At 60.0% G+C, this 26061-nt stretch overlaps 1 protein-coding gene across 2 annotated transcripts in view; it reads right to left on the bottom strand.

The window, feature by feature from the left end:
- SEPTIN9 (septin 9) overlaps positions 1–26061 on the bottom strand; it is a 154541-nt gene that overhangs the window by 85829 nt on the left and 42651 nt on the right. The window contains exon 1 of one of the 2 annotated variants that reach the window (XM_021680961.2): positions 12663–12865. The exons of the other annotated variant lie outside the window; for it this stretch is intronic. Coding sequence (XP_021536636.1) covers positions 12663–12717 — 55 coding nt within the window. The 5' untranslated portion in view covers positions 12718–12865. Of the gene's footprint in view, positions 1–12662; positions 12866–26061 lie in introns of those variants that run through there. 2 annotated transcript variants of the gene reach the window in all.

Here is a 26061-nt window from a genome sequence, read left to right as displayed (position 1 = left end):
GCCTGGGGGGGCGGCGGGTGCTGAGTGAGGCGGCCTCCAGGGCCCCTCCTGCTCGGGGCCTCACTGGGCTCTCACCAGGGACGGCAAGCTCTTGGTCAACTCTACACATGCATCTAGAATGTGAGGAGACCCTTGGACAGGTCCAGCAGGGGGGCCACAGGCAGCTGCTTGGAGGACGGCAGACAGGACCCACCACACTCCTAACGCACAGACGTGGAGGCTGGGCCCGGGCGGGCCAACGTCCCTCAGAGCCTGGCCTGCCGCTCCCCACTCACCCAACTCACCCCAAGCCTAGAACACTCTGCTGCCCCTCAGATGGGTCACTGCAGCAGGTTGAAGAGTGGTCCCCAAAAGGCATGTCCACGTCCTAGCCCCCAGAACCCATGAACGGGACCTGATTTGGAAATAAGGTCTTCGCAGATGTGATTAAAAATCTCAAGACGTGATCATCATGGATTTAGGGTGGGTCCGCAAGTGGATACTGAGCGTGCTCTTAAGAGACAGGAAAGAAAAGGCCATGTAGAGGAGGGGGCCACGTGAAGACGAGGCAGGCAGGTGACACGTCCACAAGCCACGAATGCCAAGGACCGCGGCCAGCCCCGGGAGCCAGGACACAGGCCTGGGACACATTCTCCCTTGGGGCCTCCAGAAGGAACCAGCCCGGCTGATGCCTGGATTTGGGACTTGGGGCCTCCTGGCCCGGGCTTTACGCCCCTCAGCCCATGGGACTTTGCTAAGGCAAACTCACAGTTCCCGCTGCCACCCGGCCTGCTGAACCCTCTCTCCCACCTGTGCCCCGAGGTCCCCTGAGCTGGTCGCACACACTTGTCGGGTCCATGTCTCACTTTCTGGTGCCCACCCGGCCGCGGCTTCCAGGCAGCGGTGAATGTACTCTTTTCCCATTTTACGCTGGGTCAGAGAGGCTCCGAGCGTTCATCTGCCCTGCACGGCTTCAGGGAAGACACCTCCCGGGGACGGGACAGACCCCCTCCTCCGAGCAGAGCGGGCAGCGCGCCCGAGCAGCTGGCCTGTGGGGCGTCCTCCCTTTGCCGCACGAAGGGCCTCGGGGGCAGGCAGTGTGTGATCCTCAGCTCCCTGGCTGCTGGGCTGCAGGTGGGCCAATAAATGACCCCTCCAGGGCCACATCCCATAAAGAGACAACCCTCCATTCTGCTCCTGGCCTGCAGAAGAAACGGAAGCACAGTCTACGGTGAGCTCTAAATCCTGTGCCAGAGCTCCTGGCAGACCACCACCACTGCCACCCCCCACCTCCCAGGGCTGCCAACCCAACCCCAGAAGCCCTGACCCACCCAGGCTGGGCCCAGGCTGCCAATTGCCACTCCCGATTCCTGCCTCTGCAGCCTCGGGGCAGCCAGACCCTCCCTTCCACCTGCTACAGGAGCCATCACCTGCCCAGGAACCGCCCAGGGTCCACCGCTCAAACAGGGACCCAACCCCCCATACCCCCCCGCGAACACCCCCGTCAGGGGCAGGAAACGGAGCTGCCTGCAGGAATGATACTTTTCTTAACTAAAAAGAGAGAATTTTAGCTCAGTAGTCAATATAACTGCTCAGTGTGGGAGGGTCAGGGGCAGCTCCGCTGAGCCCAGGGCTGGGGAGGCTGCCTGGGCTGGACGGATGACCCCTCTGGCCTCAGTGTCCTGGTGACAGACCAGAAAGAAGGGCAGGGCTGAAGAGCCCCTTCCGGCCCTGGCACCCTCTGACCCGAGGGCCATTTTGAAGTCCGCCGGCAGCCCCGGCTACCCTCGCTGCTCCTCAACCAACCGGCAATCCCCGCGCTCAGCAGAGCTGGAGGGGCCCGGCCAGGGATGCACAGGGAGGGCCAGCCCCCCTCCTCCCCGGGGTTCTGGCCACGTTCCTCTGGGGCCAAACACACAGCTGGCGGCCGTGCTCACCTCTGGACCATGCGGCCTTCCCTCAACCCAGCAGCCCAATCTGGAGCTGGAGAAGCCAGTGGGCACCCATCTCTCTAGCCAGTGTGGGAGCCTGGGTTGACTGAGTGATTTTTCTTTTTTGACAATAAACTTGCAAAGATAACATCTATTGCTCTTTTCCTGGCTCTAAAAGCAATTTATGTACAATGTAGAAAACTTGCTAGACGCAAAGGAAATAGAAGAAAAAATCATCGATAAACCCACGACCCAGAGAACCACTTCAATATCTTGGCCAAGGTCCTTCCAATCCTTCTGCTGTGTATATATGTGCCCGTGTTTTGTAAGCAGGCTCGTGCAGGGACGCGCTCTGAGCTGCCCTCCGGGTAGCATCACACAGGTCAAATCGCTACTCATTCTAGCACCAGCTCTCTGAATTCCTTTGTAGTTGTAAGGTCCTGGTTCCCGATCGTTCTCACCGCTGACCGCTGGTCAGATTCATTTCTGGAACTTGTTAAAAAATCAATTGCCAGTCCCGGCCTCCTGGAGGTTCTGGATCAGGAGGGCTGGGTGGGCCTGGCACCCCAAGGTGCGTCAGAGGGGAAGCTGGGGGAGGCCCTTACAAGCCTCCGCTCCTCCACACCCCCTACCGAGAATCCTACAAAAAGAAAATCCTAAGCACCAACCATCAGGGGGGCCGCCTTGGCCAGAGACCTTGGAGACGCCAGCTCAGCAGCCCCGCCTGCCCCCACCTGCCCCAAAAGTCACCCAAGGTCGGTGTCCAGCCTCAGCCGCCACCATTCAGCTCCCGGATCAGTCATGACCCGCCCCAAGGACGCAGTGGGCACTGCTAGGGGCAGAGACACATGTGACGAGGGGGGCGTGTTGGTCACGAGGCCTCAAAACCTGCCCACAGCCCACACCGTGTTTACCTTGGACAGAGAAGGTCCAGGCAGCCCGGCGCCCCCACAACAACACACGGTTTAACTCACCTGCTACGGGAAACACAGACAGGACAGAGGTACAGCCCGGCACGCAGGGCCCCCGCCCACCTCCCACCTCTGCCAAATCTGCCCACTCCTCACCGCAGACCGTCGCCCTCCTGGGGACAGGAGCAAAGCTTGCTGGTGGGTGTCCCTGCTGTAGCCATCTGTGAGCCAGGACTTGGTAGCAAGGTGATCCTGGATCCCCAGCCTCCAGGACGGCGAGGGATGAACGCATGGTTTAAGCCCCCACCCTCAGGTTTTCGTGACAGTGCCCCAAACAGACCAGCACAGTCCCCATCTCCACCAGGGCATCGGACACTGCCAGGCATGTCCGACAAACCCAGAAAGTCCCGTCGCTTTGAACTTCTAACAGCCGACGTTGTGGAGTGCTTACTCCACACCGGGCACAGCTCTGAGGCCCATTTAGTTCTCATGGCCACCACAAGACACGGCGACTTTATGCCCTCCCCATTTCGCAGATGGGAAGCCAAGGCCCGGAGAGGTAAGCAACTGGCCCAGGATCACAGCCTGGGCGCCGGTGAAGCCAGATCCCAGCCAGCATGCTAACCAGCATACCACTCTGACTCCAAACCCCACCAGCCCCCCGCCCCGAGAGCCACATCCTCAACGGGAGAGCACCAACTACCCCCAGTGCTGCACTGAGCTCTGAACCCTCACCCCCTCTCCCAAGTTCCCTGCCACCCTGCGGTGTGGGCACCATGACGCCCGCCTCACAAAAAGCTGTCATGGAGCTGGAGGGCAGCGAGGCCGGGACTGGAGGAAGGGCAGCCCCCGCGAGACTGCAGGCTCTGGATGCCCAGCTGCTCCCCACCCACCGCTGACATTTCCATCACAGCCTGGCAGGGTCAGCCTGTGGAAGGTGGCAGCAGGGAGGGCCAGAGGGCAGGATCCAGCAGTAGGGCGGGATGGGCAGGGGCAGGTCCGGGTCAGGAGGACCTGGGTCTGCCTGCCAGTGTGGCCTGAGGCCAGGGGTGACCTGAGTGAGCCTCAGCAGCCCGTCCACCTTGCTGGACTCTGGGAGAGTGAAAGACTGAGCATATGAAGTGCCTGATCCAGTGCCTGGCACGTAGTAGGTGCTCAATAAAGGAGATGGTTATGGAAAATAACAAGAGCCAGCACGGGCAGAGGACATGCCTGTGAGCAAACGGGTAACAGCTGGAAGGGCCGGGGACTTGGGTCAGAAACAAAGGGGGGAGGGGGGAGGGAGGCCGGAGCCGACAGCTGGCTCCAGGGCAGCTGTTTGCAGGAGCCTGGCTTCATCATTTAAATATTAGGAGAGATGTAAATATTTGAGTGCACAGGGCAGGGGGGAGATTTCCTCCCTCACCAGTGTCCCCATCCCCCCAGCTGCCCCGGAGACTCGGTGTCCCCCAGAGCCAGGGGCTGGGGCGGGGACAGCCACCCAGGAGGGAGAGGACACCACTCCACCGCCTCCTACAAAGGTGTGAACGAATGATGAATGACGGCCTTCCCCATCTCACCCCGGGCAGGCCCCAGGCCTGCCAAGGGTTTCTTTCATAGCTCAGCAAAAGAGCAAAGCAGCCCTTCCTGAGGGTTTGTGGAGAAGGCCCAGGACTTAGAGCTCGCAGCTCCACCCCTGCTAGGTAACAAATCCAGGGCCTCTCCCCCGCCTGGATCATTCACCACCCAAGTCCCTCACGGCTCACCCAGCCTCCTGACCAGGAGCAAAGACGGAGCCCGGATCCTCCTTGCAAGCACAGCCCCAAGGGCACCCCCATCGGGTGCAGGCACCTCTACCAGGTGTGGGCACAACAGGATCCCCCAAACAAACTACGAGTTGGGAGAAATCACAAAAGAAGCCAGCCAGCATCATGTGCCCGGAGACCCTGCCTGGTAAACTCCCACCCGGGACTCTGGTTAGGTGCTCCTTCCTCCAGGAAGCCCTCCTGAACCTACCCCTCTTCTCTTGGGCTCACACCTGGACCCCCAGAACCTAGAACAGAGCTGGCACCTAGCTGGCGCCCACAGACAGCTGCTGAATAAAAGGAATGAGCTGACTGCTTCTCCCACCCCACGGATCCTCCTCCTGGCCCACCAGAGAACAAATGGATCCGGCACTTCTCAAGCTGAACGAAAAGCCAAAACCCAGCCACTTTCCAGAGCGCGCCTTCCCCTGACTTTTTATGGGAGACAGGAGGCAGGGGACAGCAGAGAAGACCACCTCTCCAGGCCTGGTTGGGAGCCAGGAAAACTTGTATGCTTTTACTATAGATAATCTCGGTCTCCAGGGGACACGGGGCAGGGGCCTGGCCTACCACTTACAGGAAAACTGCCCACCCACATGGAACCGAGGGCCAAATATCCCAGCTCAGAGCCGGCTGCCTGCATCCAGGGAGGGGGCCATCCCGGATACAGAGTGAGATCCTGCCTGGGACAGTATGGAAATCCACCAGGCTGCTGGCCACCAAGGTTAGAACCAGAAACATCTCCATCTTCCAGGTCAGTGCCTAAGGGAGGGGAGATGGCAAGGTGCCTCATACTGGGGACATCTCTCTCTTCCCACCAAAAAGAAAGATGATGCTGTCTGTCGCCTAACCTCCCACGGGCAGAGAGGGGCCTGTCTGTGGCCCAGGTGGCTCCCTTCCTCAATTCCAGGGGACCCTCAGCTGTAGCCTCCCACAGGGAGGTGCCCAGGACGCCCAGACCCTGCCCCAGGGGACAGCCAGAAGCCCATCAGCAAAGAGAGGCAGCCACTGGCCAGCACTCCTCTAAGGGTCCGGGAAGGCTGTGCCTTTGGTTAGGAGACCAGATACAGAATCATGGAAAAAGACCTGACAAGGCCTGCAAAAGAGCTTAGCGTTCCAGCCCCTCCTTGGAAAACTGAGGAAGTGGGGCACAGAGGGGAAGGAACCCTGGAATTCCCCCACTTAATCCAAATAAGCCACAGGCCGCAAGACCCCCCCACCTCCCCACGGCCCCCCATTTGTACCCAGGGAACAACCATGGTACCCCCAGCCAGACAGGCCCTCAGGGACCAGGGGAGTGGAATGGCCAGGAGGTGGGGGGTGGGGTCACCTCTCTGTTTCCCCTTCCCCATCTCCCCTGGCTTTCCCAGGAGGCTATTCTGAATGTTTGAAGGCAAAGGTTCCCGGCCTTGGGCCCAGGGACACAGGAAGCTCTAAGTCTTGGGTGGGCAGGACACGCTTATGCATTTAAGGCCAGGGCCCTGGATTCTCTGGATTTTGCAACTCCATCCAGTGGAGGGAGAAGGCCAGAGTCCGGAGAGGTTCACCCTCCCGGGAAGGGCTATTAAAAACTCAGGAACATGGGAAAGAAAGCAGGCAAGGAAAAACACCAAACGCAAGAAAGAGGTAGGCTGGAGCTTCATTCCAGGCTCTCCACCTTCTCTGCAGCCCCAGCTCCTGACAGAGCCCTGGGCTGGGCGTGGGGACTCCACGGACATCAGACATCGGCGCTGTCCTCTTATCCCTCTGCCTAAATTTCTGGGCACTGGCAGCACTTTTAAAAATGACAACAAGCTTGGGAGCTTCCAGAATGTCTCCCGGTCCAGGCTGAATGGAGCCTCCAGGCTCTGTCCCGACCAAATTAAACACCCGAGCACAGAACTGCCCCAGGCGCCGGGGGTGTCCAGGGTGTCAGATGGGTCTGTTTGGCTGGAGATTACAAATCCTCAGGCTTCTGGGACCATGTTCCAGAGAGTTCCGGACCGTTCGGTCTCATAACCAACTGAGAGAGCCTCCAAATTTGGGAAAAACCAAGAGGCCTTTGGGAAGAAAGCCACTGTTAGACCATTTTTCCTCAGTGGCTTTGTCAAAAGAAAGCGCAAGAGCTTGTTTCCTGGCTAGGTTTCGGGGATGAATCAAAAACATGAAATCTCCCGGGGCCTCAACCCTCTGATGAATCTCCCACCGGAGCCCCTGGCTGCCCCTGCCCCTCACCCCCTCACCGCACCCCCACACATTCTACACACCCCACCAGGTTCTTTGAGGATATTCAGCACGTAGCCCACTGTTCCGGCCACAAAACAGTGAGCAAAGAGGGGCTCCGAGCCCAGCGGGAAGCCCCTGGTCTGGCCAGGCAGGCAGATGAGATTCCTTCCTGGGTTTGAGGGGTCACGATAGATTCCCCAGGTCCTTGCTGCCAAACCGGGGTACACTGCTAACTGTACCCCGAGGAGACTCTTCTGAGCAGGGTTGCCTGGCCAGTAAACTGAGCGGATGGCAGTGCCAACTGGGCTGAACCATGGAGGGGGCCGGGTCTCTGAATGGGACCTCCCCTGACCTCTGGGCACGCAAGGAGAAAGAAGACGAGGGAGCCCTGCTCTGCTCGGCCAGCGCCAGGGTCTGCGGGCTACAGCACCAAGGGGCAGGCTGAGGGCTCGGGCACTGGGCGGAGAGGTCCCTGGCTCCCGCGGGGCAGGTGCACCATCTGCACGTCTGTGTGGCTCTTGGTGCCACCACGTCATGAGTGGGCCACCGTATCACTGCCCCCACCGGCAAGATGGCCGCCTCTGTAAATGTGGCCTGAGCAAGTGCCCCCCACGCGCTGGGCACTGGGCTGGCTGTGCCCACCACTGGCCCTCGAGCTCTGGGTTTGTCTCTCCAGGCAGGGAAGCCCCCGGAGCCCCCACCCCATGTCCAGGCTCCCCGGGCCCTCGGCGGGCGGGGGTATAGAGCTCACGGGCTCCTGGGGCACAGGCAAGGCACCCGGCTTGCCCCTGCTCTCCCCCTCAGCCCCAGACGAGACTGTTCTCCTAGCTCAGAGCCCACACACAAGCAGGTCTTGCCAAAGGGCTGCTGGCCAAGGAGGCTGCCCCACCTGCACATCCCCTCCCTGATATAGCCACCCTGCCTCACTCCTCACTTTCAGGAAGGTGGACCGCCCGAGCCCACCACCTGTCTTCAGTCAGGTTGTCCAGCACCAGCCTGTGGCCCCCCATCTGAGATGCTCTGGGGTGGGGAATGGCAGAGGAGGTGGGGTGACCTCTCCAGGAAAGCAACCCGGCAGCCCACATGAGCCCAGCCTCCACTCTGACGGGGAGAGACCTATGGCACCTCCAGGGAGCTCTGCCAGGCCAGATGGGGGCTCTCTTGGCTTGGCCAGGAGCCTGAGCATCTGCTGCACTCAGAGGGAGCCCCGGGTGGGCTCCGCAAAAGCTACAAATCTGCAGTGCTGACCACACTGTGAGCCTCACCCCCAGGGGGACCAGACAGGCCCTTGCCTGTGGCCTTGGAACACTTTCCATCACCCAGATCCCCACATTTCGGCGTCCACCCCCACCCGCTTGCAAATACCCACCCCACCCCCCAGGTCCAAGAGCGGCAGCAGCACCCCCCATGCTCCCGGGAGCGGGCCCTGTGCTCGGTGCTGCCGGCTACATCCACCTAAATCCCAGGACAACCCTCGCGGAGAGGAGAAACTGAAGCTCAGGCTCAGACACTTCCCGTGAGCCACCCAGCTTTCGATGGCACTGGGCTCACCCTCGTGAGCACTGCACCACGCGGGCTCCCGGTTGCCCCATCTGTCACCTCTCTGGAAGGCCCTCCCCCTCTGGATGCAAACTCTGCCCACCTGCCTTGTTCCAAACCTTCCTGGAGATCCGTGTCCTCCAGAAAGCCTTTCTAGACAGATGCCCGGCAGCGTGAGATGTGCCCCCACCTTCCCAGCCCAGGTCTGACACTCGGCCTGGCCCGGAAGCCCATGACAGAGGGGCTTCTGCTACCCCGCACGTGCATGGCGGCTCTCCTCCCCACACCGAAGCCGTGGGTGTGCCCGGTCCCGTGTTCTGGACACAGAGTACCAGGCCACTGTCCCCTCATCGCTGCAGAACAGGCACCAGCCGAATCGCCCAGGCCCGGCTCCTCCAGTCCAGCTGAGTGAACTCAACGCCCACGGCTCCTGCCTCCTGCCCCAAAGGTGCCAACGACAGGGAGCTGGTACTCACGAGGGGCCTTGCGTCTGGCTGAAAAGCAGGAGGCGTCACCCAAGAGGCCCACTGGCATTAATCAGGGACAGGTCTGTACCCATCACCAAGCAACAGGCCTTGTCCTTCTGGGAGGAAAGGGGCACCTGCCTCCAGCAGGCGAGGGAGCCCCTGTCCCAGAGGTGTCTGGGCTCCCAGATGAGCGGGCTTGTCCGCCTGGTCCCTTCCCCCCTCACCCCACCAGGAGACCCGCTGCCTGCCCCCGCCCCCCAGCCCCACCGGCCTGCTCTCCGGGGCCCGGAGCTCCAGGACCCCTCTAGGAGGGTCCTCCAAAGAGACAGCAGAGGGTCTCGAAAGGCAGGCGCAATCTGTACGTGACAGATTCTGCGGGACCGGAGCGCCAAGGTGCCGGGCCAGACTGCGTTTGCACAAACATCCAGGACTTTCAAGATTCTTTCCCCGCATGCGACTACGGTTCCAGCAAACAGCGCTGAGGAAGGCGGGCAGCAGCTGGCCCCTGCAAGGGCTTTGTTACACAAAGACCAGGGTTGTAATAGCGTTCACGAGAACAGACTTGGCCTGCTCTCACCCAAGCACATGCCGCCCAACGGCTCCGTGCCTCCACCGACCCAGGGTGAGATCGGGGAAGGAGTCATCCCTCCGGGCCCATCTTCCCGGGGGGTGGGGGGGGAGCAAAACTCTCTAAAAAAAAAAAAAAAATCACATGAGCAAAATACAAAACTCTCTTCTTGCTCCTACATGGGGGTTCTCCACAGAGCCCCAAGGTCGTCCTGCAAGGGAAGGCCAAGGTCCGTGTGGGACGTTCACGCCCATGAAGACCACTGCCACCCTCTCAGTGCCCGGGGGAGAAGTGAACCCGACAGACATGTCCATGAGAGAGGGCAAGCAGAGTCCCCATGCCTCCTCGACAACGTGACAGAGTCAAAACAAGAAGGCTGCTCCCCAGGGCAGGGGACAGATGTGCCCGGGACGTGGGGCATCAGCAGATCCACACACCCCACACACATCCACCTGGGGCGGCTTCCTGTCGGCCCTGCAGGGGCACGCTGCTCCAGCCTGGACACCCACCCTGCACCCCACCCCAGGTGCCTTCCCCTCTGCCCTACGGGGCATGCCACCCTGGCTCGGATACTCCCACCAGGCTCCAAACCTCCCAAAGACACCCGACGAGGGCCCTCTGGCTCCCCTGCAGGATTCCAGTCTGCAAGCATTGCAAACCACCCCCAGCAATGCCGTGGCTCAGAACTTGCCAGGCTTTGCTGGTGGCCCCTGGGGCTTCTGTTCTTCAGCAATGAGCACGTGTGTTGTGACAGGCCGTGTCCGCGGGCCCCAGAACTCTGGGGGCACAGCAGTAGCTGAGGGGCTGCCAGTCTCCCCCCCAACCCCTTTCGTCCTACCTTGCACAAACCCCGAGACACCACGTGGGCGGCCCCACGGACCCAGACCAGAACTCCTCCAGCTCTGCTCTCACCACTCCGGCTGCCTCCCCAGGACAGTCCCAGCTCCCGGAGGGTACGCCTGGCCTGGCCCTCTGATCCGCTCCAACTGGCCCCTCCTTGTGCCCCATTCTCCAATGGACCAGCTCATTCCAGCCTCCCCCGCTTCTGCCTGCTGCCCGGGACCTGAGTGCTCTCCTCCTCCCTCCTGCAATTGAATTCTGACTTTTGCCCAAGGTCTGCCTCCTCCACTGCGACCTTTCCCTGCCTGGGCCCCGCTGCATTGTATCTGTCACTGCTCCTCTAGGTCGTGCACTGTCCTCCTTCTCTGACTTCGCTGACGGCTCCTTCCCCACCTCCCACCGTTCCAGGCCCAGCCCCCAACACCCAAGTGCATTTGGAGCTCCTGGGACACTTAGGGAGGCCATGCCGGTCCCTGAGCTCACACACTCTTCCTCCCGAAGCCCGAAGGACTCTAACGTCCGATCCCTCTGCCTTTAGAGCCCTTTCAGCTTGTCAGAGCACACAACAGGATGACCGATACACACAGGGAACCAGGGGTTCCCTAAGAGTGAGAAATCTCCCCCTGGACCCACAGGGCTGCCCACTGTTGCATCAGGATGGTCTCAATGAGGCCATTGTCTCCAACCAAATGAGAGGGTCAAGAAGCCGCCTGGGAGCCAGGGCAGAGGCCTCCAACATCTCCACAAGGGGCCCATCGGGGTCAGGATGGAGTCACACATGGGGACCCGGAGGCAGAGGTGCGAACTGGAACAGCTATAGGACCACACCACCCCCAAATCTCCCCCCGCCCCGCCTCGGGGCTACCATGGAATCCTGTCCTGCCCCACACACCCCGCTGCCCGCCCAAGGCTTTCGGGACCGCAAGCCAACCTCACTCCCACAGGCCCCAGGGAGGGTGCACGCGCGGCGCGAGACCTGAAGGGGGCAGCCGTCTCCAGACGGGCTGGTTCTCACCCTTGGACACTTAGGAAAGGCTCCTGAGAGCAACAGTGGGAGTCTCAAAGGAGAGCCATGCTCTGGGCCCTAAAAAGGCGAAACAGAACGAAGGAGATGTAGGGAGACCCCAGTAAGAGCACATTATCCACGTCGTAACAGCAGGGCTTCTGGTCTACACAGCCCTGCAGACCAGAACTCCCCTTGTTCGGTGCTCAGTGCCAGAATCACAAAAGTGCTCCGGCCACTGAGCCAAGAGCAGGCGTGTCCTCTGCATGGGTGTGCCAGCCACTAGACCCCAAACACTCTAGTCTCTTCACACCCCTGCCCAAGCCAGCGCAGGCCCAGCCCAGAATCACAGCTGCTGCAGCGCGGCTTGGGATCCACCCAGAAGTGCCCCACAGAAGCGGCTGACCCCAGGTAGACCATGCGTGCTGCAGAGCTCGGGACACACACATCCCAGCCCTGGCGCTGCACCCCCCCCCCAGGGGTCAGAGGACCTCCTGGCTGGGCCTGGCACCTGGACGTCCAAAACTCCTTCCAGCATAGCCGCCCCAAGGCCGGGCCCACCAGAGGGCTCTGCCCAAGGCTGCCTGGGAGCCCCTCGGAGGGGCGGGGGCTCCAGGTCCCAGCAGAGGCAGGCCCGCCCCTCAGAGTTCCGGCCCCAGAAGTGCAGCAGACTATTGTGTGAGCTTCCCTCCCGACCGCTTTATTTACTCCCAGGGACGCCAGGACGCAGAGCCACAGGCAGTCACGAGGACGCACGAAGGCGCACACACGCACACAGGCTCAGGGCTGGGAAGCCCGGCGCACTCGGACGGAAGAGCCCCCCAAGTCCCTGCACACTCTGTACACCCCGAAGGGGGGAGGGGACCGAAATGCGCTCCCTACCGGCCCGCAGGCCCCTCCTCCCCCGCGCCGCCCGACTCCAGGAGGCGGAAGGGGGTGCCCCGGGCCTGGATGGGGGCCCAAGGGGCGCCCCCCTCTAGACCCCGCCGGCCGGAGCCGGGTCCGCTCGGCGGCCTCCCCGGCCGGAATTCGGCTCGGTCCGGCCCCGAAACGTGTGGGGGAGGGCGGCCGCGCTCTGGGCAGGACGCAGAGGCGGGTGACCGGCTCCCCGCCCCGCCGCAGGGCCGCGGGGGCCCGAGGGCCGACGGGGAGCGCCGCAGGGAGGGGACCGAGCGACGGCCGCGAGGGAGCCGCGCGCCCCGGCCAGTTCCGCGGGCGCCCCGCGAGCCCTCGAGAGGACTGTCGCCGCTCGGCAAATACAATAAAAGGAAGGAAGCCGGGAGGCAGCGCGGGGGCCGCCAAGGCGCGCGGGCCCCCGAACCAGGTCCTCCACGTAGGCGACGCGGGCGCGGGACAGGGGGCGCGCGGCGGGAGGGCGCCCCTTCGGGGGTTCCCGCCCGCCCCTCCGCGCGCCCGTGGCGCGCCCGGCACCCACCTTCGAAGTCCGAAATGATCCCGTCCAGCTGCGCGTTGACCGCGGGGTCGGACATGGTGGCTGGCGGGCGGCGCGGCGCGCGGAGGGCGGCGACGAGGAAGCGCCCCGGCGGCCCGGGCCCTGCGCCCGCGCTCCCGCCGAGCAGAGCTGGCCGCCCGAGCCCCTCGGCCCCCGGGCTCGGCTGAATGAATGGGGGAGGCGGGCGGGCGCCGGGCCTCGGCTCCCCGCGCCCCCGCCCCGCCCCGCCCCCGCCGCCCGGGCGGATCAGGTTCCCGCACCCGGCCCGGCCTCCCCGGCTCGCACTGGCTGCTCCGCCCGCCCGTCAAGGCTGGGGCCTGGCGGGGGGGCCGGGGGGGTGCTGGGGCCCGAGCGGCCGCCGCGGGGACAGGCCGAGTCCTGGGCGCCCGATTCGGCGCCCCGCTCCTCCCCGCCTGGCCCGCGTCCCCGGGACGGCGACCGACGCGGCTCGGCCCCTCCCCCCGGACGCCCCGCCGCGGCCAGATGTGGGCGGATGTGGGGGCCGGGCGGCGGCGCGGGGGCGGCGCCAAGGGGGGAAGAGATTCCTCCCCTTCCCTGGGGCGCAGGGTTCCTCCTGCGGGAGGTTTTATTTACGCAGCCAAACAAAGTTCACCGCCGCCGCCGCCACCGCCTTCCCGCGCTCAGCGCCTGCAAGGGTTAAGCGCCCGAGCTGCCCGGCCGGGGGACCCCCGCCTGTGGGCCCGGAGCCGCGGAGCGAGGGGCGACCGCAGGACTCACATGGTCCTGGGGGGGGCGCCCCCCCAGCGATTCCCCATCCCTACCCGTCCACCCCCGGGGTCACTTGCTGCACCCTCCGAGCCAGGTGACAGAAAAGGTGCCACCGGGGGGGGGGGGGGGCGTGGGGCAAGGAAGGAGCGCCCCTGCCAGAACAGCCAGGGAAATGTGCCACCCCCAGCTTCCACAATAAGGGGGGCAGCTTGGTGGCAGAGCGTAAACCTCGGTCTTTCCCCCGGTAAGGCGACGATATTTCCTAGGATCTGAAGGAAGGAGTTCCATAATGGGAGAAAGGGGGCTCCCCATCTCTGCTGTACCTCAGGCCTGGTCTTGCCCTCCAAGACAGCCGTTTCTACATGGGCGCCTCCAAACACTGATTAAATTCTGTCACCTACAAGGAAGGCAGGCAGATCCTCCAGGCTGGGGACAACAGGACCGGTTGGAACTTGCGAGGCAAAAGGATGGAGCCCCCAGGCTGGGCCCTCCAAGGCTGGTCCCCACAGCGGAGGGGGCCTCCCTTCCGCTCCTCCTGCTAGTTAGTTAGGTGCTGGGCTCCAACCTACTGTCCCCCTCATTATCTTAGACCCAGAACCTCTGCCCGAAGTCAGACCCAGTGAGAGTCCATGGAAGGGAATATACCCTCCCCGCTGGTGCCCGTCCTCTGTGTGAGGCCTGGGAGTGCCTGAGAGCTGGTCCTGGGTCTCAGGTTGATCACTGCCACTCCCCTCCTAGCCCCCACACCCCTAGTCTGGAAAGATCCCAAATGGGCAGGGGATGATGAGGCCCGACTGCCATCCCAGGTACTCCCCACCTCTTTCTGAGAATACACTGGGTTCGATGGCTTTATCAAGTAGATGAAATCGAGTCCTTTCTTTTTAAGAAAAGCAGTCACTCCCTCCCTCATGCTTTGGATATTTTGAACTATTTTCAACTAAGGGAGTTTGTGGACATGGAACTGCAAAACCACAGACATTTCAGATGCGCACACACCCTCCTCTGCCTGGGAGCCCGGGTTTCAACAAGGGAGTCACGGCTGCCATGGAGGGCACCCCGATGGCCTTCCCAGTGGCCCTGGCATGTCACGTTGGAAAGCCAGCACCTAGGCCTGCCTGACGGCCCTGCCCTCTAGGCCACCTGTCCACCCAGTATTGGGGAGTTTGGTGGTCCACTGCCCCTACGAGGCAGCCTAACTACCCAGGCCCCTGGGAAGATGCTGGTCCACAGCATTATTCTCCAGTGTTTTTATAAAAAGCACCTGGTGAGTGTAGACACACCCATGCGATTGTTCTCCCAGAGAGCGGGCATGGAGTTCCACCAGATTAGCATAGGGTCAGCTTATTGTGCATTCTTCATGTCCATTCACAGTGGAGCTGAACAGACGTGGGCTTATCTCCTCGGGGAGCCCAGCCAGGGTGCACGCCTTGCCAAAATGCTCCCCTGTGGGAACCTAAAGGACAATGGCAGGAGGGAACCGACCTCCACGGCCAGAAAGTGCCGCATGTTGGCATGACTGCACTCTAGAACCCATCCGGCCATACCCCCACCTTCCGTTTAACCACCAGGGCCATGGCTGCCAGGCCTTGACACCTCCAGGTAAGGAGATTCCCCGTGCTCCCTCCAGAAACCCTACCCAGCGCTTGGCCACACTCCCAGCCAGGAAGTTCGCCCTTGTATCTAGCCAACTGCTCTAATTGTACATCATTTATTTCCTCTTTTTTTTCTGTCTTCAGAGAGATGGGAAACAGCTGGGCACCACCCTTCACATAATAATCACCTTCTCCAAACTCGAAGACAATCCGGCCGCTCCTCGGCCTTCTCTTTCCCCGCTGAAATCGTGCACCCAGCCCTGTCTCAGCCCAGCCTTTGATCACCTCTGATGGCTTCGTCCAGTCTGCAGCATAGGCCTGATCCTGATGGGCAGGTGAGGGGTCCCTAGGCCCCTTCTCAGGGCAGAACAGTCAGGGCGGGGGGGCAGGGGGGGTTAGGACGGGCAGTCCTGGCAGGGGCGCTGGGCAGGTAAAGTGAGTAGCAGCAGAGAGAGGAAAGCGAGCTTAAATTTGGCAAGAAAAAGAGAACCACAAGGCGTCCGCATTCTGCAGTGGTACCCTCTTCCAAGGCCATGGGGAAGGCAAGACTGTAGGCCTGGCCCAAGGGGAAAGTGTGATTAGAGGGGACACTGGAGGGGCCACCCACCTCCTAGGTTCCCCCATGAGACCTGTGGTGGGTGCTCCAAAAACACACATCCACCCGAACCTCAGAATGGGACCCAATTCGGTATAAGGATCTCTGCAGATGTAATTAAGGTGAGGATCTGGAGATAAGATAACTCTGGATCAGGGTGGCCCCTAAATCCAATGACAAGTGTCCCTGTAAGAGGCCAAAAAGGAGACACAGAGAAGCCATGTGAAGTCAGAGGCAGAGATTGGAGGGATGTGGCCACAAGCCAGAGACACTTGGGACCCCAGAGGCTGGAAGAGAAGAGGAAGGCTTCTTCCCTTGAGCCTTCAGAGGGAGTGAGGCCCTGCTGACACCTTGATTTCGGGCTTCTGGCCTCTAGAACCGCGAGAGAAGACATTTCTGCTGTGTTAAGCCCCTCGAGTGTGGTCCTTTGTAATGGTGACCCCCAAACGCTCTATAGACCTCGACCCCATCCGCACCTCCCAAAGATGTGTGTGAGCTGCACAATCTGCTGTAGGTAAGGAACACTGCCCGGCAGGTGGCCGTCCTGAGGGGACCTGGGGGGCTGGGGACACCCCGACAGCAAGCAGCAAGTTTTAATAACACCTGAGGACAAGGGATGGGCAAGAAAGGTCTAATATGAAGTCCAGTTCTAAGCCTTTCTGGGAATGGGAAGGAGCAGGCCTGGACAGAAACCCCACAGGTCAGGCCCTGGTGGGATGAGCCTTGGGAAAGAGAGGGAGGGAGGAAGTCAATGGGCGGAAACAGCCATCTGGCTCAACCTCGGTATCCATGACCGGGGCTCCATGTGGGGACTGGGGAGCAGAGGGAGGACAGTGGCTCTTTGCCCGGCTGCCCTAGGCCTTTGGACAGGACAGTCTGTTAAGTGGACCATCTGTTTCCTCAAAGACCAGGATAGGCACCCATGGTCTTGGCCCTGCCCAGGCCTGGCGCACAGTAGGGCCTCCCTGAGCTCCAGAGCCTTGGATCCATCAGCTGCTGCCCGACCTTCCACAGCCCCCAAGCTCCCTCAGTCCGCCATCTTTGTAAATGGTCCCTCCATCCACCGATACTTGGTTCAGGCCAAGTATCTAGGCATCACCCTTGGGTCCCCTGTTTCCCTCACCCCCACATCCAGGCCATCAGTGAGTTTCCACCTCCAAAATATCTACGGGTCGGGCTGCTTCTGACCGCAAGTGCCCCCATCTCAGGTCCAAGGCCCCCCCTCCAGTGGTACATGCTGCCTAATGTTTAACAACCGGCATTCTGGGGGTTAAAAAAAAAAAAAACCCACCTGATTATTCTGTAGCATTTGCCCATTTCTGTGGTGTAAATACCCTCACCCTGGCCAGTTTTGAGCTAGCAGTGTGACACCATCGAAGGCCCAGCAGGGAAGCTCCGGGAAGGAACCGTCACCGTGTAGCATTTCTATCATACAGGTAGGACAAGCGATGCTGAGCTCCAACACACAGAGAATATACTAAAATGTACTGAAAGACTTAAGAAGTGTGAGTTCTGTGTATTCATTACCTTTGTTTGTAATGTCATTACTTGTAATTTGTATTATGTAAATCTAACAGATAACTTCGTTTTATAATATGATTTGTTTCTAATAGGGCAATGCATTTTTTATTGTGCTAAAAACACGCATAACATAAAATTTATCACTTTAACCACTTCTAAGGGTACAGCAAAATGGCATCAAGCGCACTCACGCTGTTGGGCACCCATCAGTCCCGACCATTCCCAGGACTGTTGCCGTCCTCCCAAACTGAAGCTCCTATTTCCATCAAACAGGAGTCCCTGTGTCCCCCTCTGCTCCCACGGCCCACGGCAGTCACCACTCTACTTTCTGTCTCTGTGACTTTGGCTGCTCTAGGGAACCTCACGCAAGTGAAATCATAGTGTTTGTCCTTTTGTGCCTGGCTTAAGTTCACTGCGCATAATGGCCTCAAGGTTCATCCATGTGGTCACGGGTGTCAGGATTTCCTTCCTTTTTAAGGCCGCTATTCTATTGTACATACACACCACATTTTGTTTATCCGTTCATCCGTCGATGGACACTTGGGTTGCTTCCATTTTTGGAAGCTGTTGTGCTGTTGTGAATGATGCTGCTAGGAACCTGGGTGTGCGCATGTCTCTTTGAGTCCCGCGTTCATGCTTTTGGGCATTTACCCAGAAGTGAACCTGCTGGATCATATGGTAATTCCATGGTACTTCATTTTAAGCAATAATTTATATATAATTTATTTTGTATTTTATATACATTCCACAAAATATTAATTATATTTTTTATGTACTAGGTGATTAAATTTCTAATAATGGTTGTGTTTAACAACCAGCTCACAAAGTACCTCCGAATTGAACAACTGGTCGCTCCACGCCCCCCTCTCCCTCCTGCATTCCTGCAAAGCTTCCTCACCGAGGTGCCTGCTTCTACTCTTACTCCCCTCCATCCAGATCTCAGTGAAGCTTAAAGATCAGATTATGTCACCTCTGGTGGCCCCGTTCACACTTAGAATTGAGTGCAAACTCCTTACCTTGGCTGCCAAGGTCCCACATGCCCAGGCCCCTGTCCACCTGGTCTACTCACTGGCCCACTTCTTCACACTGCCTTCTGCCTCAGGACATTTGCCTCAGCTGTTCCCTCTGCCTGGGCAGCATCCCCAAGGTGTCCCCCCTGCTGGCTCCCTGTCTGTCATTTCTGTCTGAAATATCAGAGCGACCATCCCAGGGGCCCCAGGAGACCCCTTGAGACAGTTGCTTCCTCGCTTCCAGGCACGCAAGGAGGACTCCCCAAGAACCTGCCAGATCCCTGTTGCAATGACAAAGTTCAGTTTCCTTCGCAGGTTGGCCGGGCCACGGTGGCTCCTGACGGGGAATCAGCCCATGGGGGCGGCGGGGGGACATTCAGAACTCACACGGACTCCCTGCATGCCCACCAGCCACCACGCAGACCCGCCCCAGCCCCAGCATTCAGGATGACAAGCAGGGCACCATCTGCACCCAAAGTGCCAGGACCCCGTCTCCCTTTATATGGCCCTGTGACACCGCTGGAGTCCGACCACCGAGTGTCCCAGGCTGCCGGATTGTGACTCTTCCCGTGAAGCCTGTCTTTGGGTACAGCTGACATTTAATCAGTGTGTAGGCCACAGAACACCCTTACACCATCTGCCTGGCTGCTTAAATGCAACCATAAGGTTTCACTTCAAAGGGGAATGCCGTTTTCTTAGCACATGATTAATCTGTTCCCCAGACTCCCCAGCTATCGCCCCAGCCTGCTTTGTTCAGAAAATTTACAGCAAACTCTGACCACAGCAGCCCGGGCCTTATCTCTGAGGCAGGGAGCTTTTTAAACAAAGTATTACTCTTCTAAACTCATGCTTTCGAGTCACAGAAGGAAGCTGCTGGCAGGCAGGACCCAGGCAAGCCCCCTGCTCCCTGGCTGCAGGCCTCCCGCCCCTGCCCCGCCCCGGACCCCCCAGCCCCGCTGACAGATGCTCAGGACCCCGGCAGCTTGCAGCTCCCGTGGCCTGGCTCCGAGGGGGCCTGCAGCCCTGCCTGGCCCTCCCATTTTCCGTTTCACTCGTAAATTTTCCTGCAGGGACATGAAAGCCAGTGGGACCACCTGAGCCAAGGCAGGGCAGGGGCGGTGGCTGCTAACACGGAGCGGGGGAGGGGCGGGCTGCAGAAGATTGTTCAGAAGCTGTGACCCTCCAAGGTGATTCCTCACCAGCTGAACTCGGGGCCTCTGGCACGTCCTGGCAGGTTCAGATGCCTGGGTCCCCACCATGGGCTTGGCGAGTGATCACCCAACTAGGAAGGGGGAGGAGGAAGGCAACGGCTCTTCCTGTATCCCTGATGCGTTCCCTCTTCACACAGTCCGTTCCGACCCCAGCCCCCAGAACAGGGCTTTGGAAGGGACTTGAGTCCCCAGGCCGCTGGCCGCCAGCTGAGGCTAGAGGTATAGAGATGGTGTCAGGATTTCCTTCCTGCACCCCAGCTGATGGGGAAAAAACAAACAAACAAATGCTCTTGCCCTCCCAGGAGCTCCAGAGTCCCACAGGGGCCTCGAAGGAGGGGCCGGCCCGGTACCCAGCCAGCCTCAAAGCAGCAAGTGGTGGTGCCTCACCCCCAGGGCTGCCAGGACACCTGGCCAGGTCACCTACCCGAGAGGACAGGCTGTCCCCTGGGTGTCCTGACCGCCTCGCCTCCTTTCCTGAGCAGGCACCCTGCTCCGAGGGCTCAGAGGCTGGAGGCAGCTCACTACTGCTGCAGTCTGGGGACAAGAGCTGAGTCACCAGCCTTCCCCCAGCTCCACGTCAGCAGGAACAGCAGCATCTGAGCGGGATCCGAGCAGAGAAGAGAGGGCAACAGGCCCTCTGTGGCCGAACTTATTTTTAAAGTCGCCGCAGTGACGGAGGTGATGTTGTCCCCAGGGAGCTGCCTGTCTGCCTGCCCCCTTGGACTCGGGCCACATGCCCTAACAGTGCTCCTGCCCACTGCCCAGGACACAGCCAGCAAGCAGGTGGGAGGAAAGCAGAGGTATGTGTTGCCAGCAGCCTTTCTAGGGGCCTGGAGTCTGGGGCATGTGGCCCTCTATTTTGAGGAAGGGGCTGAGATGCGGGCCCCCAGGGAAGGGTTGGAGGAGGGGCCCCTACGGGGACATCAGCTCCCAGGCGTCCCTGGCAACAGTGGGAACCTGACTACAGAAGCTTGCCCGGGAAAGCTCAGGGCTTGCTCTGGGGCCTGGAAGGGAACTGGTTCCCCATCAGCTGGCCGCTGTGGGGAAATGTCCCTAGAAACCAGCCAGTGAGCCAGGGCCTCCTAGAAATAGGAGCCAGGGGAGGAGCAAGTATCTCGACCCCCTGGGCTCCGGGCCCCTCCTCAGCCTTCGACCCCAGGACCCCGGGTGCTCAGCACCTCCGAGCAGGGGGCACACCCGGGGTCGGGTGGGAGGAGGGGAGAAGGCTGGGTGCCCTGGCCACTGTCTGTACCAGGCTTCTAGGGGCTCAGCGGGAAGCCACACGTATTTTGGGACAGTCTTGAGCCGGCAGGTCCCCAGCCCCCAGCCTCTCCCTCTCCTCCTCCTCCTCGCTTCCACTGAGCATCTTGGGCCATGCGTCACCTTCTCTATACCTCCACAGAAGGATGGAGAAGAACGAAGAGGAGCCAGCCAGCTCACCCAGAAGATGCTTGAGAGCACGACATCTGGGGACAAAGGGCCCGGTGTCGGTAGCCAAAATGTGGGGGGGGGCTCCCCGTGGGCTGGATTCTTCTGCCCGATCCTGCCCACCAGGAACTGAGAAGAGGTTGTGTACCCCCGGATACATCCCTGGGCCCGGCGTGACCCCAGGGGAGGGTGGCCACTGTGCCCCACTGTACCTGGGGTGCTGCCTCTGGGTCTTGGCCCGGAGCCTCGGGAACAGAACGCTCTGTGTGGGAGGGAGGCTGGCTGGGCCCCCTCCCAACAATCTGGTACTGCTTTCCTGGATAATGACATCTCCCCACCGCCACTGCTCCTGGGGCCAGCCGGCAGCCAAATCAACCTCAATGAACCATTTGTCCCTTGTGTGAAGTGACCTCAGGGATGGGGACGTAATGGGTTTGCTATTAACACACCCCGCCTGGTGCTCTCTTACCCCCACCCCCCCCGCCCCCAGCATGAGTCACTCGCCGAGATGACAAGGCTGGGCTGAGGGCCCCGACCAGGGGGATACCAGCTCTGGCCAGGCTGTGAGGAGATAGACCAGTCCCAAGGACAAAGGCTGCCCAGTGCAGAGGCCCGGGGCGGGGTGGGGGGCACCCCCAGAGGCTTCCCCTAGACTGTCTATATCCGGGGGCCCTGAAGCCAACCGAAGGCCCCTGTGTGTCTCTTTGGTTCCTTGGGCATCTGGGCAGCCGTGCCCCTGCCCACGTGGGGACAGACAGTCTTCCGGGAGACTCCTGCAGAGGGGGAGCTAAGGGGGTGAACCAATGTGGAAACTGGCCAGAGGGAAGAGGGACAAGACAGCCCAAGGCCTCTGAGGGCCAGCGGCCCCCCTAGTACCTCTGGGATGGCACCAAGTCAGAGACAGGTTTGGGGTGTCACTGTCTTTCATTACTACTAAACACTCGGGCTCCCTCACACGCGTGGCCCCCAAGCTGGCCTCCCTGCCCAGGGTGTCCGCTCCTCCCAGCCTAACTGAGAGCTGCTGGTGGGACACTCTTTCTAGAATGCACTTCTGACCCTCACCTGCTGAAGATGGTGAGAGCCTAGCAGGGCCCCCAAGGCCGTCCCAGGCCCTCTGTCTCCATGCCCTCCGCTCCCGCCCAGCTGCTCCTAGTTCCCGGACAAGCCAGTGTCACACCTCTGTGCCTGTCCTCTTCTGTCCCCTCTGCGTGGTAGACCCCTGCCACCCTCCTTGGCTGGTTCATCCTTTTTTTTTTTTAATCTTTTTAAGTAGGCTCCATGCCCAGGATGGAGCCTAATGTGGGGCTTGAACTCACCACCCTGAGATCATGCCCTGAGCAGAGATCAAGAGTCAAATGCTTAACCGACTAAGCCAGCCAGGCATCCCATGGCCTTCAGGTACTCAGCTCAGATGCCACTTCTCAGAAGCCTCCCAGGAACCCCTGGGTGGAGGGACTCTCTTCCGGACCCTTCTGTGAGTTTTCCCAGTGATCGGGGCAGCCTCTGCCCCGGACGATGTGCTGGAGGAGGAAGCCAGGAATCAGCCTGCAGGGGTGACACTCCTCTCCTGCCACAGGGAAGAACACAGCCAGAGGAAGAAGGAGGCAATGAGCATCCCCTTGTCCATCCCCAGCCGTCCTGCCGGCCAGATGGGCTACCTTGTCCTAACAGCTGTTCCCCAGCAGAGAGAAGTTTCCCACCTCAGGGACAGGGTGGAGATACGCCAGAGGGAGCCACGTCTACACTGGTCTCAGAGACCATGGAGTCTGGATCTCTGCGGTTTTTTCCATCCACAGGGCCGCAGACCTGGCCCCGGGCCTGCCGCTCCTGCCCAAGTGAGCACATATCTGGAGCGGCACAGCCCCCAGGGCGGGGCGGGCGGGGGTCCGGGGCTTAGCTGAAGCCACAGCACCAGTGGAGAACAGACCCGCACACGAATCCAAGTGGAGCCTTTGGTACCAGGGGCATCATTTTCAAGGAGGTAAGCGCGGACGTTCCAGACCAGTGAATCACCAGATGTCAGCACATCTCAACAGGGCCGTGGCCCACCCCACGGCTGGAGAGAAAGAAACAGAAGGAGCCTACGTGGCACATGTGGTCTTCTGGGCCAGCAGGGTGTGCAAGGCCCAGAACTGAGAGGTTCCCACTCGATGATGAATGATCTAGATCATCTATCTAGGAAGAGTCCAGCATTGTCCAGTCGGGGACCTCAGATCTCCGAACACGGGTCCCCTTTCTGCAGAACCATGTGGCTTCCCTGGTGCCCACCCCATCCAGCCAAGCCTCAGGTGCCCGGGACACGTGCCCGGGACACAACAGTACCACACAACCGCTGTCAATCCCACGGGCCTCCCGAATCTGCCCACTCCCCGCCACGACCTTAGTTCTGAGCGGAGCTGACACTCAGAATGGTGACCCCGAGGCAAAGCAAGATCTTCAAAAGGAGGGAAGCGCTGTGCAGTGGGACCCCCATTAAAACGAAGAACAGTGCTCAGACCTTCCAGGAAGACTTTGGTTAAGAAAGGAAGAAAGACAGGGCTGACGCAGCAGCGTGCTGGTGAATGTTTAACCGCCCGCCCAGCGGCGGGGAAATGCCTGATTTATCACATTTGCCAACTGCCGTGATGGAAATGGTCCCACCATGGCCAAGTTCAAGCCACCAAGAGGATGTGACTGGACGCAGAGTGGGCACGAGGTGCGCCCACTGCTAGCTGATGCGGTCAGACAGCCGCACCTGATTCGTTTTTGGGGGGGCGGGTGAGACGCCCACGGTGCCCCCTTGCCTCACAAAACAGTGGGGTCGATGGGGTTCGACGGGCAGGCCTAGCTAGTCGCCTGCCCGCGGGGGGGATGCGGGGCAGGTTTCCAGGGCTGCTCAGTGCTCAGGGAGAAAGACAGCTATGATGATCGACCGACGATGTCTGCCCCAGCCTCAGGACAGGTGGCTGGCGGCATGCATGCCAAGACAATTGCCATTCCTGACCTGAAGACATTTTGTCTTGCCCCTCAAGCTCAGGGCAAATGTCACCTCCTTGATGAACTGTTTCCCAGTCTCCCCTTTCCCGGGAGTGATCCCTGCCACAGGGCTGGCCACCACTTTGTACTTACCAAGTGTGGCACAGACCCGAGGTGCCCTCCATCATACCTACTCTCCCTTTCTTGCACAGTGACAAAAGTTTCGGCTGGACCTATCGATGCCCATCTAAAGAATACATTTCCCAGGTGCCCTTGCTGCTAGGAGTGGCCATGTGACTAGGTTCTGGCCAGTGAGAGGGAAGCTGAAGTGTTTAACTTTCAGGGAACTCCTGCCCCTTCCCCTCCCCCAGCGGGAGCATAGATGTGATGGCAGGAGCTGCAGCAACCATCTTATTTCATGAGATGGATGCTGCAGTTGAGGAGGCAGAACAGCAAAGCAGCAGCACACCGTGTCCCCGCTGTGCTGGGCCACCACAATTGCTTACACTTGGACGGGGAGGTGGAAAAGAAGTGAATTTCTCTCTTGCGTAAGCCTCTGTGTTTCAGTTTTTGTTACACAGCCAGACAGCTCCCTGATAGACAGGGTGTGTGCCCATCATCCCACCAGTCTGGGAACTCCCTGAAGGCAAGGCAGAGGACTAAGCTTTATGCACTCAGCCCCTGGCAGAGTCTCATACAATCACAGCAAAATGAACAGTCTAGTTCACCCAAGTTTGTTTTGTTTGCTCGTTTGGGTACTTGAAATTGGAAAATAAAGGTCTGAGCTTAACAGAGGACAAACACTACCATAAGGCGGAGGGGACACCAAATAAATACATGCCCAGAGTAGGAGGCTGGGACTGCTCTAGAAAGTTCTGTGTTGACATAGATCTTGAGAGGTCACCAACACGAACAGCTGTGTGCTAGCTAGAACAGAACTGGCCACTTCAGGGACAAAGCATATGACCTTAGAACATCAGTAGGAGCTGAGGCCTGGGCTCCGGGTCGGACTGCTGGGCGCAGACCCAGGGTGGCCATTCACCAGGCAGCAGGATCGCTAGCGAGTTCCTTCACCTTTCTGAGCTGTCACGGATTCCCCCGTCTGTAGGAACGACAATCCCTAGATTGAAGGGATCAGTGACGGTAAGTGTCTGGCATAAAATAGGAACTTGGTTATTGGTAGCTCTCATTACCTATAACATACAGGTGAACCCCGTTTATAGCTGGACCTAGAGAAGCAAAATGGTTTGCCAAGGGCCACACAGCTGTGAATAGCGGAGTCAGGATTGGGACCCAGGCTGCATCCAACTCCGTCTACAGTGCTCCTGCTGGGGAAGGAGCAGCCCGGCCGCGTATACGGAGTATGTGGCAATGATTCTGTAGGTAATCAGGATGTTTGTGACTTACTTTGCAATGCACCAGAAGTAACAATAAGGTGGATGGAAGGATGGATAAGCGGACAGAGAGGTGATAAAGCAAGCATAATTCGGCGTCGGTGGTGGAATCGCAGTGATGAGCATGTGGGTGTGCACCGTAAAATGCTCCCAACTCTGCTGCATGTTTGACCATTTTCACAGTCCATGGAGGGAGGAGAGAGGTATAGGGAACCACCCCGCTGTTGGAGCAGGGGCAGGCCCCCAAACAGAGCCCATGTTGGAACACAGCCCTGTAAGCGTGGATGCACCTTCTCTCTTCTTCTGAAGACTGTCAGAGGGATACTTATTGACCATGTGCCTTAGGGGTTCAAAGGCCCTTGCTTCTCAGTCCTGACTATCCTCTCCCCACTTGCACCTGGAAGGTTCTCCGGTGGGGGGGGGGGCGTGCTCGGCATGTGACAGATGCTAAGCAAACGTCAGCCCCTGCCCCACACCTTATCTGCCTGCCCAGAGAGTTCCCCCAGCAGCCTGGCCCAGCCACCCAGCGGACACTTCTGGACTTCTGGCCAACAACTTCTCCAGCTATGCTCCGGTCACCCCGCAAACATCCTAAGTCATAAATAAAGCACTAGCGAATGTCTCAATAGCTTCCCCTCCCATGGCGCCTACCCCTCTCCCCCCAGGGTTCTGTCCTGACGGCCGACCCTTGGTCCAAGAGCCCCTTTCCGGGGTGGTGTCTCCTGAGGCTGCCCCCGGCCCCCAGCAGGCCAAACGCGGACAGAGAAGCAGGCTGAAGACTGCATACAGTCCTGCTCAGTGCCTGGCCGGTGGGAGCCCCCCAAGGTGGGGCAGCCCCTCTCTGTCCTCCAGTCCCCACTTAGAGAACCAGAGAGAGGACAGGAATGGTGGAGGCCACCGTGGGCACCAAACTATAGTGCTAGTGGTAGTGTATGGGGGAGGGGGG

The sequence above is a fragment of the Neomonachus schauinslandi genome, chromosome 15 (assembly GCF_002201575.2).
Source record: "Neomonachus schauinslandi chromosome 15, ASM220157v2, whole genome shotgun sequence".
NCBI lineage: Eukaryota > Metazoa > Chordata > Mammalia > Carnivora > Phocidae > Neomonachus > Neomonachus schauinslandi.
This window is presented reverse-complemented; position numbering and strand designations above follow the sequence as displayed.